We start from the raw sequence: 15,750 nt of genomic DNA on the forward strand, positions 1-15,750 counted from the left end.
AGTATGTTTTAATGTTAAAAAAACAAAATAAAACACGGAAAAGATAACCCCCGAAAAACGCTAAAATTGTATACAGAAATATAATACTGGCCAGATAAAAAAAGGTACGCGGGCCACCAGTTGCCCATCCCTATTATACATGCTGGCTATAAGCTTATTAATTTATTTTCTAATTAAAGTCATACGATAAAATGCGTATGCGAAATATCATAACAGTTAAGGTATACACATCACAATGTTTTACGACAGATATATTGTACCTAAGAACTGATTGACAACAATAAAAAATACTTGCGTATAATATGTATCGTATAATAATACGACAATCACGAAGTGTCACACCTATAGAGCTATATTATATATTATAATTGTGCACATACGTCATATTATTATAATATGATGTATGGCCGTAAAGGTAATAACTAATAACTATTAATTAATAACATTTACATAAATGGAAATGATTGTGGATCATAATATGCTTTCACGATGTCGTGAAATTCTTAAGCAGCGCGACAACGCTTTAACATTAACAATATACCTGTAGTTTACATTATATATCTATCCTATACACGTGTTAGTATATTAGTATATGTATAATATAATAATATGTTAAATTACAAGTATAGTATTATATTATAAAACCTGTATATTGTATAATAGTAATATTTTGGACGGGCCTAATAATAATTAGTAATTACTGTGGATAATCAAAAAATACAGTTTTCGCATACTTGTAATTAGTTGTAGGTAAGTGTAACAATGATGACTTCTAAATACAGAAGATACGAAGATACATGTATACATAATGTATTGTGCTGTAGTATAAAACATTCAATGGCTTCTTGACCTCAACCACAAATAGTTATCTCGATTTATAACATATAATATTATGTAATGTACACACGCGCACTATATTATAATATAATAAACTCCTATTCATAAATAGTAACATAGAAGTCTCGTCACACGTGTACCTACACACACAACACACGTACATTAACACGTTCGCTAATAGACTTCCGGTGTGCGAAATCGACTGAGATATCAAAACAACACGTTATAGGTGTACGAATTAATACATGACACAATAACATATTATATTCTGATAATGATTATCAGATAGATAATGTACGTATGAACACAATACACGCGTATATTTATACCCTAGTTTATATACTATACAGCTAGGAAGTCTCATAAAAATTGAGACGATTTTGCCGGCAAACATGATGTTTTAAATGCGTATATGCAATACGATAAGACTTAAACCTACTAAACGGAGAAAAGATTCGATCGAAGAGAACGAAAACTACGTACTCGAGGGGAAAAAATGAATAACTGCACAATAAAGAATTCCAATGATTTTCCGATGCCCGGCGACTTTATTATACGATTTAATGTATAGATGATATTATACGAGTATATACATAATATAAGGTATATGACATATGTACGTTGAAAGACGAAAGTATACGCGCCGGCTGGTCCTACCGTATTATTATGGCGCAATGCGTCATTGGGATGGGACATCACGTGCTGCTCCCTTGCAGTCGCCCGAGCTGTATTTATATAGGATTTATGGGTATGTATATACCTGCTGTACGTAATATTTATTTAATATATTAAAATTCGCATGGCCACTGTATGAAAGGTCCTGTGACGGTGTAACACTGCACGGTTTGAAAAACGTCCGTGTAAGTATAAAAGTATTGGACGAAAAAAATATCATTATTCATTATACTCAGTATTACTAAGTATTAGGTACCTACTACCGTTTCACGGCACAATTATACAATGATAATATAATAATATGTAGGTAATATAATACTATCACGACAATAATATATAATGTTATTATTCGACGATGTAATGTATTACAATAACACTGATATTTTTGTTGTTGAACCCGAGGCATGGTTTAGCCATGACTCCTGTCCGTGAATTCGAATGAGCCGACACCGAAATTCCCAGCGATGTTCGGCGAAATGATAGCGTATAAAAAATAAAAAATGAAATAAACAACCAATGGCAATATAAAAAATGTATACCACACGGCACGAATTACAAACCGATCCTCTTATATGCCTCGTCTTACGTACGCAGTGCGTGCTATAATAGATACTGTCAAAGAGTAAGTATACCATATACTTCGGTATACTAGGTATTTCGCATTAATATACGTAACACTATAACACGCTAAATGTGATCAAACAGTATTTTACTGAAGTTTTTTTATGATATTTTTAAATTAATAAAAACGATTCCGTGCCTCATTTGTAGTACAATTATTTCGAACGCGATTGCAAAATTAAATTATAGTTCTGCATAATGTAATAATAATAATACGTCTGCGTACCTAATATTATTTTACTTTTACCTCGACTTTTACTTTTCTTTTTAAAAACAATAATACCAAAAACTTTTGATAAACATATTTTAGTTACATTGAACTACGTTTTTGTAGACATTATGTTTGTATAAGTACTAAATAAAAAATGAAAAATGACTAAAAGTAAGGTAAGAAAATAATACAATCTGTAAATTAATTCCCAAAGTTCAGGTCTAAGTACCTACGTCACTGACTGCATAGTATATTATACTTTAGCATCATTATATTTTAATGAGTGAAAAGATTCTTCTACAAATAATATTGTTATTATATCAATATAAAAATAAACAAATTTGATATCTTTGCAATTCAAAAATAATCTTGAATTCACTCATTTTAGTAAAAACCTCGGAAAAAACGATTCATTATTTAGACCTTAAGATAATTATCATTGTTATCGTACGTCTAATGACGAAGTCACTTAATGTCATAAGCTCATAAATAGTTATAGATGTCTATCTACTTAATTGTAACTTAGATATTAATAATTATCGTTCATCAGTTATTATATAATTTTTAAAATAGCTCATGTCGTGAGCATCCAATTACGAGTTGCGTGGGAAATAAAAGTGATAAAGTTATAGTTTTATGATGTGATAAAAATAATATATAACTTGTTAATTACTAATATACCTAGTTAATATTTTCAAAAGCCATACGGCTAAATTATGAACATTTACCAGTTGCTAATTTTTTGTCAAATTAAAATGAATTATACATTTGTAGATGCATGCAATGGAAAAAAACCTAATATTTTTTAAACAAATAGCCAATACATACATTTTACTATGAAATATGTTTTATCTTTTCTTGGCTGTAAAAACGTTTGAACGTAATAGAACGATAGAAAGCGAATCAGTGAATTAGTAAAATTCCGCGAACTTCGATATTCACATTATTATGCTGCGTTCTAGTTAAAAACGAAACGAAAAGTCATCGAAAAAATAACAGTGCAACCACCGACTATAATAATATCGCCGTATCAATAATAATCGAAAAGAAAATAATCTGTGCGGCGTATTAAAATCCCGTGATGAATTAATAACAAATAATAATTTTTCGAGACAAAAATCGTTGTTTTTGTGCTAGTTGACGATTATTAAAAAAATATACACGAACATGTGGTGATACCTATATATTATATATATCCAATAATTTCCAGTAAATAATATTATTGTTTCACGTCAATCGGTTTCCACGAAACGCGGGCGGGCGTACCTCAACGACACTGTGCCCGAAGAAACTCGTAATGTAAAATTTGACGTTTATCTCGTTCACCGAAAGAATAAAAGAACGTTGCGCCGCCCGCGTATCTACCTACCTACGGGTTACGACGATAGAATCGTTTTTCTACGTTACAAATCGGATCATAAAAACGAGAGAAAAAAACGCGTAAAAACGCGTCGGAGGCCGAATTTTATTGTTCGGTTCCGCGAGTCGCGACGTCGTTATCGTCGTCATTATATTATTTACTACACAAACGCGCACGGGCGATAGACTCCGTTCACAGACTCCCAGTAAAAAACGGAAAATATAATATTCATTATTATTGTTATTACATCGGCCGGATTATTCGTCGTCGTCGTAATAATAATAAAAAACATTCGGTGAGATCTCTTTTGAAAATCTCCGGTGGTCGCGACCAGACGCGCAATCCGACGACATAATGAAAAGAACCTCGAATACTACACAATACTTAATACAATAAAAATAAATACGACGCGTACGGTACGATATTATACGCTATATGGGAGAACGTCTACACAGTCTACACACGTCGTATCGTGTCCATAGCCATTCAGTCGGCGTCGGCGGTTTGTTGTGGTCGCTAAAACCAGTTTACTCCGGTCTGTGACCGAGCTACCGTATGGTCGTCTTAGTGTCTGCGCGTGGGGTTCACGCATTAACCGAACGCTATGATTTTCCAAAAAAAAAATTGACATTCGGCCCGTGTACCCATGTGTTGTGGTATTACACTGACTATAATATTATATTATTGGAATCGCGACTAGATAATCGGTGACGATTCGATTTTCGACCGTTTCTAGGAACGAAACGATTACAGTGACAGTCGGATAAATATTAGCCTATACGTTATACGGTTTACTATTAAAGTTATTATCGTTTCCCAGCCTACGACCCGTGCAATCTGCAACGCCTGAGCTATAATCATACATATTATTCAAAGTAGGTGCATAATAACGATATCACGTCGAATACGTCATAATATCGTATCCACTGTACGGGGCGATGGAGTGTGCGACGCATTTCGAGACTTGGCGTAAAAAAGAACAACGCACAGAATGCGTTGTGACGATATCAATATTGAGTAGGTACCTACATCGACGACGACGGCTGCTTCGGCGGATCCGGTTCGGGTCGTCCATAGAAACTCGGCAAAAACTCGCGGGCGATCGGGTTTTTTTTTCTCGACTCTCCTCCACACCCGAGTCTCGACGATCTGTCGGATCACTCGCACGGCGCGCAGTTACGGAACGATCGACGACGCGAATCGTATACGACTAAAAAATACGACGATATCGGTGGTTATCACCGTTTACCGCATTAGACTTTCGAACGGAACGCGAAAACGACGAGCGACGTGACGCGCGACACACTCGACAGACGCGCACACGACGAACGCGAACGCGGCACTGACGAAAAACACGCGCGCTCGACGGCAGCCGGTCGACCGGTAGGTAACGGCAACGCTACACACACGTTTCGGCCAATACCGGCACGGCGTTCGACGGCGGCGGTCGTGACTGCGGCACCGCTGTCGGTCGGTGGTGGGGAGCACGCGCGCTTCGTCGTCGGCGGCCGACCGACCGACCGGTCGCACGCGATATTTTGTATATAGTGTTATTGTTATTATTAAATTATTATTATTATTATTATATTATTATTATTACTATTACTATTAAACCGCGGTATACGGTCGCGTCGCCGTTGTCCCGTGCGGTGCGGTAGTCGTAGTGTGGACGGCGTCGCGCGGGGGTGGCGGCGGAACCGCAGTGGTGCCAACGTGGACGTTGGCGGGGCGCGGGGCCCGATCGATTAGGGTGTCTGTCCGCCGTGCCGACGGTGACTCCCGAAGGGTTGTGTGTGCCAGAGATGCGAGCGGGCGACGGAGCGGAGAGCGGCGCGTCGCACTCGCTCGCCTCTCGCTTCGCATGTGACTGCCGACACCGCACTGACGGGACCTTGAACGCGGGCAAGGAACGACTTACGGTTCCGAATTCGAAACGCGTTCGGCTAGAAAAAGCTAATGGATGGACGAAAACATATTCTCAAAATGAACTCTGTCCTCCCGCTGCATCCTCGAAACAAAACATTCGTACCCGATCCACAGACCGTGGCGGCGACGAAGGCCTGACTCCCGAAAAATCCGAACCGTAAAAATCGTATTTTATCTTACAAACGTAACGGACGCAGCAGGTCGAATGACGACTTTTTTTCTACAAAAAAAAAAAAACAAATACTAATTTTTACCGTTGAACACGGAAAACGAATAACGTTACAAATTATCTAAAAGATCCTGCAATTCAATGAGCAAGATAACAATAATAATAATAATTTATGAAATTTAATGATATACCTATTTTATCAAAGGTTTATTTACTATCCGATTGCTTATGTATTTTACCATATTGCAAAGCGGATATTTTGTCCGACCGTACAGATATGTAAATGTAACAATATACACCTACAACATAATATTATATTATTACAATATCTTGTTAAATGCCTATTGGTTTAATGTGTTTATATAATACGTATACGTTGATGTAATAACGCATGTGTCACTGTAGAATTTAACATGAATGCAATTAGCAACAAATCACTAATTAGTAATTTACCACTGTACACCTACTTGAAAGCTTCGTTTTAAGTGATACGTCAATTGTTATAGCAATTTATGTTCATCACATTTGTAATTTTTAAAAATATGTTAAAAGTCCTATATGAAATAAAAACGAACATGTCTGCGTATTATTCAATGAATTAATAATAATAATGATGAAGTTGTCTGATTCTGAATTTGAGTATACAAAGACAGCTTCTTTTATTTTAATCCTTAGTATAATTAAACGTTTTCATATAGTTAAATAACATTTGTTTTAATTAAATCAAAAAAGTTTTTTTTAATTTGTTTTAAATTAAATATATATATATATTGCAAATGGTGCAACAACCAGATAATTCCAAGTAGTTATCAACTTTAAGAATTTAATTTCAGTTGTTGGAAACAATAATTAAGGTCTTATATTTATTTATTATTATTTTTCATATTATAGAAATAAATTATAAAATTATAATAATAAATTCTGTATGCTGGGAATTTCTAATAAACTGTGAGTAATTTTTTTATTGATCTTGTAAATTTATGAAAATAGAGCTGTTCTGTTACTACAACTGCAGACCCTTCAATTGAATCTAAGAAAAAACGGAATTACAATCCTAGTATATTTGTTACGTAGAATAAATCGGTCGATTGATTTTAAATATTTTACATTAAGTACTTCAATGCAAGATTGTAGGAAAAACAAAATTTTCAAAAAATAAAAGAACTTCAAATACATCTTTTTATAACTTATTTACCTTTATACCCATTTATTTGATCTTCTTATCTGGATTCAAACATTTCAGTATCTTGTAAAAAACGTATAAACTCCGTATACATCGTTCAAAATACAAAAAATTTACAACATCAAAATAGTTTTTTTTATATTGTATGAAAAGGAAAATGTAATTTTACTTGTATATTGCAAAATATACTACCGTTCACAACTAACGATATCCTAATTTTACTTACTTATGTTTACTTTTTAGACCTTTTAGATAAACCTAACCGACAACTCACAAGCTATTCAGTTTATCTAAATTTAAATGAATTATTGATTATTTTAAAAAAGACTGCAATTATCTTTGTAGAAAGCTTAAAGTTTAATTCTCTGATATATATATATATATATATATACATACCGCTGTGTACGATGTAGCCATGATTCATGAAGGTATGTCATAGAGTGTATATGTTTTATGATCAATTAGTTTTATTATATATATGTATTCTATTAAGGTTTTGATATCATATTATTATTAAATACTAATAGGTATGAAGTTGTTTTAACATTATATTTAGGTAATTATTTTTATGTTATAATAACTTTATACTTACGAAAAATCTTTCAAATATTTTTCCTTAAAGGATGTATGTTGTTTTAAGTAGATCAATTCTTTAAAATATATAAATTTAATAAATATAGGCACTAAAAAAATCAATACTTATAGTATGAAAAAAATAATTCTTCAAGTTTTAAACAAAACTAAGTTCACATAATATCATAATTCCACAGAATAATAATATAATAATTATAAAAATAATACTACATAATATTACAACATCACATATATTTTATGGAACTGTTAAATTATATTATATATATATATTATTACTGATAATATTTTATTTTACCCAGTCATGAAATTAAGTTTTAATTAAGCTTTTTAATAGGTACATAATCACAACTACTAACTGTGTACCAATTAGATATCAAATAGATTGGATAATTATAGGTAGGTATATTTTTTCTTTATCAATAATTTAGCAAATAAATTAAAATGTAGGTGTATACCCAATAATAAACTATTGTTATTCACTTTTATATCACAACATTCGCTATATGAAATTAAGAACGATAATGTAGGTATAAATAAATATCACGCATAGTAAGCATACTTACATTTTAAAGGCATTTTTATAAGCCTTATGCTAAAATTATTTGATGCCAAGTAAGTTTATAATAACTTGCTGCTTATAGGTAAAATAAATATGTATCTTTTTTCGAGGTCACAATAACTATGTTTTGTCAAAGGACATTTTTATTCGTTATCGTTAAATTAATAAAAAATAGTATAAGAACTAAGTAGCTCAATTATTATCACACAAACGATATTTTTATAACAAGTAAACCTCATAAAAAATATATTTACCTCTCTACGCAGTTAATTTAATTGTATAAATAAATAACTGTTTTGGAAACTTGTACATTTTATAAAAATAAATTTAAAAAAACTGTTGTCAATTTTATTTGTTTTGATTAAAAATTTTATATTTTTAAATTATTAACCAAAAACAACTACTCATACATGTATGTATTAATTGTAGTATAAACTTTATAGAAATAACATTATTATACAATATTAACATAAAAACATTTATAATACTCACCTAATTAGTATTGTTTAAATTAGTATTTGCTTATAATTAATAATCGTTTATTAGTTATATTTAAATTATATTTAGATTTAAATTATGATTATAGTTATTGTCATTGAAAGACAATCCGCAACTCATCGCCTTGATCTTTGAATCTAATTGGCACGAGGTGACATAATATAAATAAGATCTATGAATATAACTTAAAAACATATTTTACATTAATTTATTATTCATTTACTATTTAAACAAATCATCATACTGCCAGCAATTTTTTATTTTTAAATTGTATGTATTTTATGATTTAATAATTATTTATAAAATAATAAATCATAAATAGATAGGTATACTATACAATAAGAAACCAATATTATCCCAGTTAATTTAATAGCAGGTCAATCAATCAACTTATTTTCAAAGTAACTACTCCTCCATTTCAATTTATGATAGATTAAAACAGTATTTTAGGTGCCTACTTGTCTATACGGCCTAAATATTATGTACACGCGCGTAGTGCGTACAATTTATTATAGTTATTTAAATGAAACAGGTAGCTTAAGTAAATAATTAAACACGAAAATGTATTGTTAAACTGAAGCTTGATAAATGATAATATAATCAACGACCATGTATTATATATATATATATTATATATGTTTTCACACGAATGTGTTTGCTGAGTATAGATTTTCGAATTTCTTCAACATCACGCGTACAACAAATGACTATATATTCTATACATTTTGTCTTTTGTTTCAAGCTATTTTCCATACCCTTACACTGTTTACGTCTGTATCAGAAATGTGCTCATTCAATTATTATTTACGATACGGGAAAACTTTTGTCCGCCTACAAATCTTCTTCAATTCGTTTACGGTTCACTCTGCCGGCTGCCGCAGATTCCAGAATTCGCGTTTTATATCGAATTATAGTTACAAATGACTCAACACACACATTTTTATTTAACATATTATAGGTACTCGGTATTTTGGCATGGTATAATTTCGCATTACAAATTATACAATTTATCACCATTATATTTTATAACATTTTTAACACAGATTTTTGACGATCAGAAATAATATTTGGTACACGCATTGCATAACGTATTATAACTAGTAATTATATTATCATCATTCATCATCAAACGACAGTATTTGGTGACAATTGTTATTATGCTCACGTTTACTCCCCGTTGACCAATTAGTAAGTCAGACACCTGTGTGCTTTTCACATTTTTTGTACCTGCCACTGAGATTATATTTATATATATATTTACACATATACAATTTACAGATGTTGCAAATTATACTACAGATGAAAAGGCATCGCAAATAAAGTAATCGATAAACGTTTTAAGAGTTCCACTATAAAAATGCTTTTACTTTATTACATATAAATTTATAAAAAATTATCAAAAACCTCACATAATAATGCATGTATTTAAATATATAGTATATCCACAAAATTCATACCTGCACGTCAAAATAGTATGTATATTATATTTTACGAGTATTACAAAATATTAGAATAATAATAATAAATAAAGTGTTTACGTGCAACAAGTTATTAATAATAATATAATATAGCTTAATATTTATGACGTTAAAATAAATAAAACAAATATACAAAAGTTATCGACTATACTCAATGCTATTGTTTCGTTCGTGGATTTTATGACTTAACATAATAATCATTGCTTACCTTTGGCTTGTGCAAGGATTTCATTATAGCCGAATTTCCTTTGCCCTAAAATCACAAAAAAAATATTATTTTAATTAACTTATATAATTATTTTTTTTTAATACACATATAGATACATATAATATATATTAAGTATGTTTAAAATATTAATACTATTGTCTATCAATAATTCCACAATATTGTAATTCATATCATTAAACTTAAAAAAAAATATATTATTATAAAACCACTAAAGCTGCATCATATAATACGATCTATATCAGCTGTATTATATTATATTTACATAATAATGAAAATTGCAAAACCATTGATCTAGTAAATTTAATATTGTTTTTTAAAACAATACAACCCACTAGTGTATATTAACACGTATAATAGTTAACCAATATTTTAAGTACTCCTTGTCACGCTGCAAACACTTGACTTTGCAGCAATATCGTTATTGTGGTATAATATAAAATTCTTCCCATCACTTATAAACAACGTGCTATTGTATCTATAAATACATAAACCCCATAATTGGCTGTCAAGAAATCGTCATGTTTTCGAAACAACACTATTTTTTTATAATATTTTAAGATCAAATTGAAATTTTGCGCACCTGTGGTAGCTGGTATATATTGTTATATCTGTTGTAATATATTTTATTAAATCCTATTATTCAAGATCAAAAAATAAAAGATGATGACAAAATAATTGTGCAACTAAATGTAAAAAAATAACAAAAATATACTTTATATATATATCAAAATAAATTATGTTTTAAATACATTTATTAACAAATAAGTATGAAGTGCTATAATTATTCAACATAATATATATATATATGTATACATAGGTATGCATTATATTTAGAAATAAGTCTGTTGTTTTTTTACACATTTCTCAGAAAGATGATTTTATTACGAATAACTTTATAAATTTCTTTTATATTCATAAATTTCTATTAAATAAAATTACACTTAAAACTTGATAAATACAAATATTCTGTTTCTGTTTAAAAATATTAAAACAGTTACTTGTTTTAATACATGATTCAGCATTTTCCAGTTTTGCAGGTTAATCTTTTTTTTATTTCGAGTAACTCAATATTTCCTTAGCAGATAAATTACAACCCTTCTTCCCGTGATTTATTACTGAATATGCTTTAATATAATTAACGCTTTGCTATTACATTTTTCTTTAAGCCATAATACAACGTTTTTAATCGCTTCAGACTTTCAATCTCTACTCCTAGCAATTTACTCCAACCCCATTAACCACTCCGCCATATCTCTTATAAAAAACTTTCTATATTAAACTCCCATTTCACATAGTCTTGAACTAAAAAAGAAAAGTGGTTGTATGGTCACATCAACATCGCTGAAATAGTAATGAGATCGTCTTGCATATTATATTCCAGAAAATCTTGTATATACAGCGAACTTCTCCCTTCTGCAGTTCTGTCGACCATGTTCTTACTCAAATACCGCGTGGAACTTCCGGTATGTATCCCAAACGATCGTCATTAATCCTCACTGCTTAACCTTCTAACCCGACATTTATACATATATTATATATATATACATATATAAGTATATAAAGTATATTTTATCACCCGAAATGTATCGTGGCTCTGCAAAAAGCCAGCTACTATCTTAAAAAGTATATCCTATCATAACTTCCTCTTGACTTTACACATATCTTTGTCATGAACCATAATCGAATTCCTAGTGACTATACAGGCTATTTCTTATCGCAATCTTACGAAACGTCTCCTCTGTACACTAAATATAAAATAAAAACTTGTCACTTGCAAACCACTGCAGTTATCACTTTATAATGGCATTGATAAATATAAATTACAACTATTTACAGTTTTTAACGTATGTACTCTGTACAATAATACAACTAAAAACATAATTATTTCTATTCCTAATAATTAAATACATTTTAAATTTTATTATAACTAACAAAATATATTTTTTTAATGTATTATATCTATAATAACTACTATGTTTATTCTTATTTGTTCAGCAATCAAGTGTTTTTTAAACTAAAATCTTCTTTATAAATTATAGCATAGTAAATTAAAACTGATTGATTTTTCACGACAACATATAAATATTAATTAATTAATTCATATAATTAATATTGAAATTATAATTTGTTAATTGATCCTGTATTTATTTATATTACTATATTGTTCTTAACGCATCATATTTTAGAATATAGGTATAATGAGTTGTATACATACACATATGAATTCTTAGCTTTAAACCATACTAAACATTTAACTAGAAATGAAAACTTTAAATATTTCTCATTATTAATATAAATACATTTATATAGACTCCTATTATTTTAATAAAAAAATATATTATTGCATAAAATATTATTCTGTGCGCATTGATTAATGATTTACGAATTATCATTATTTTTGTCTATTATACTACCTATCAAAACTAAGGTATTTACATACAATACAGTAAATCTCGTTGTTTAATTTAAATATTCTGAATATGTAATTACTAATAGGAAATGGAATTTAAAGATGTTTTAATTTCACATTTGTGTAAATGTTCAACTAATCTAATCAATTTATTCATGTTATCCTGACAATACAATTATGTGTATAGTCTAGATTTGGCTAAACTATCTATATGTATTTCGTTGGTGTGAGTTTGACTAAAACAGATGAATGAGTCACATTTAAAACATCAACCCAACAAGAAGCTTTGCATTTAAAATTAATTCATGACAATAGTTTCATCTATATATTATAGTATTCGTTTAGTAAATACTAAATACATATCTATATATTCTAAATAATATAGTATAATATATACACTAAAAAACATTAATACGTAATTTATTTAGTAAATAATTTATTTTTATTTCACAAATTCGAATAAAATTGTTCACAAAAAAAAGGGTGAACTTACCACACGATTAAGCTGTTTCCGTTTTTCATTTGTACACCATTTCCGGAACTAATTTGGTATGAAATAAAATAATTACGAATGTATGTTTACAACGATTCAGTTTATCGTACTACTGTGATCTGTATTATACTGCAGCTATATATAAACTAATTTATCATATGCTAAGCATACAATATATAATTTTTATTATTGCCTATTACCTATACCGTCACACAAAATCAAGTTTATAATATGATAAGTTATTTTAATACCACCTAATATTTATACTATGTAAAATTTATTATAGGTAGGCTTGACAAAATTTTAAATTACTTGAAATTAGATAATACATGAAATGTAACAAATCATGAAAAATAATATGAAAAAATGCATATATTATAATATACAGTATACAATATACATATATTCGTAATTGGATTTGTGAGAAAATTCTCATTTTTTCTTAGTTTTTTGTTTGTTTTTCTCAATCGTAAAAATAAATAGTAGGAGTTTTATAAGTTTGACCATCACTTTTTCAAATTAAAACTATATCCAATTATTTTACATCTAAATCCAACCCCATTTATGAAAATCAAAGCATTCTATTGACAACTTATTGTGTACAAATACACAAAAATCACATAATAAAATCAATACATTTATAGCTCTGCTCTAAATATTCCTACAACATTTTTAATATTTTGATAATAATTCTAGAAAGTTAATATAAAAGTTGACTAGATGTAATATTGTTATGAGTTTACCTTCAAAGTTTTAAAAATAACTCAATATCATTATTACTCTACGTGTATTTTATATAGTATATAAAATGTTTTTTTAAAAGAAATTTGCGATTTAAATTTAATTCATTATTTAGAAGTCAACCACTCGAGCAAATAAATATTTAACACACCGCAGTAAATGCCACAGATGAAAGTACAAATGTATCAGAAAAACGAAAATAGAACTTTTTCCGTGAAAAAGTACGTGCAAGGAATAAAATTAATTTAACATTTTTTTCGAGGGATTTTTCAAGGAGATTAAAGTTTTAATATGGCTTTGTGAGCAATTCTTAATTTTTTCGCTCTAAAATTGTTTGCACTTTGATAAATCATTTTTATTTGAGTTAAATGACTATATTCCGTCTTGAATATTATACAAACAGAATAAAATAATAATAATAATAATAATAAATAAATGCTGATAAAACTGTATTATATTTTGTTTGCGTTTGATGATGTGATTAAAAAAAAATTAAATCAGTGCAAAATGCAAATAATAATTTTTTAATGAGTCTGCAGGTGCGCTGTGATGAGGTTATCCCAAAATCGTACACGATATTATATCAACAATTACGCCAGTTATAATATATGATAATAATAATAAAAATACCTAATATACCGCGGGCGATAACGCGTAAATCGTAAATTCGTAAACATATACATAATAATAATATAAAGTCACAATATTTCTGTTGGTTTTGTAAATCCAAACACCACGCCGTTTTATACTTAATTTTATACTTAATAATATATTGCATCTTCTTTTACTCACTACCTTTGTTTCATATACACATACACATCTAACCTATATAGATACACGATAGAGCACAAAGCGAACGCGAACAATTAAGTTTACGATACGATGTATTCGATTCGTGCACAGCGCTGCAACTTTCGAGAGAAAAATTATTCTTTTGAGGCGTCATTCACAATACACATACATACGTACTCGTACATACAATATACCTACGTCATACATGATGGTTTACCGACAGACTGCTGGTAATAATTTACCTAAACCGAGCCAATAACAAAAAAATGGTTTCAAAAAACAAGATCGTGGTAGATGCAGGCGACTGAGATACCAAAATAAGTAACTCTTCACCACCACCAAATGCATTGTCCACGAAAAGAAAATAATAAGACGGGTAATCGTAGAAAAATAATTATATCTCGTCGGCATTCGATGCGATCACGCGATCGCCATTACATCAAAATAAATAATAATACACCACGCCTAAGTCAGTTCCGACCTTTTGCTAGCTCAGTGATAATATCACTGATACATAATATTATGCACCATATAAGTACATTGTGTACACACATTAATATTGTATAACATAGGACTACTCACCGTATATTTTTATATTTATATAGTATTATTTATTACACTGCTTCATAATGGGTACAAAAACACATAGGTATATATATTATCATTGGGATATTTTTAATAACTTATATTATAAAGATAAACGATAAATGCGAGTAGATTCGGTTTAGCATAATATTATAGCGTTAATAGTACTACGCCCATATTAAATTGCAGCAAACTACATTACTTTCCTGCATAGAAAATTGTCGTGATACATAATATTATTATATGTTTATTTTTATACAAGTACTTAATATCATTATATTTTTATTATTATTTAAGTGTATTCAATTATATCTGTACAATATTTTATGATTATTATTTTTTTGTATGTAGTTATTATAAACGCTACAGTTTGGCTCAAGTGAGGTTTA

At 29.4% G+C, this 15,750-nt stretch overlaps 1 protein-coding gene across 1 annotated transcript in view; it reads right to left on the bottom strand.

The window, feature by feature from the left end:
- Window positions 1–15,750, bottom strand: part of LOC114124687 (uncharacterized) — a 176,482-nt gene that overhangs the window by 146,845 nt on the left and 13,887 nt on the right. Inside the window, exon 2 of the mRNA XM_050198755.1 lies at window positions 10,320–10,364. Within this exon, the coding sequence (XP_050054712.1) occupies window positions 10,320–10,364 (45 nt within the window). The remainder of the gene's footprint in view (window positions 1–10,319; window positions 10,365–15,750) is intronic.

This window comes from Aphis gossypii, chromosome 1, assembly GCF_020184175.1.
Source record: "Aphis gossypii isolate Hap1 chromosome 1, ASM2018417v2, whole genome shotgun sequence".
Lineage (NCBI taxonomy): Eukaryota > Metazoa > Arthropoda > Insecta > Hemiptera > Aphididae > Aphis > Aphis gossypii.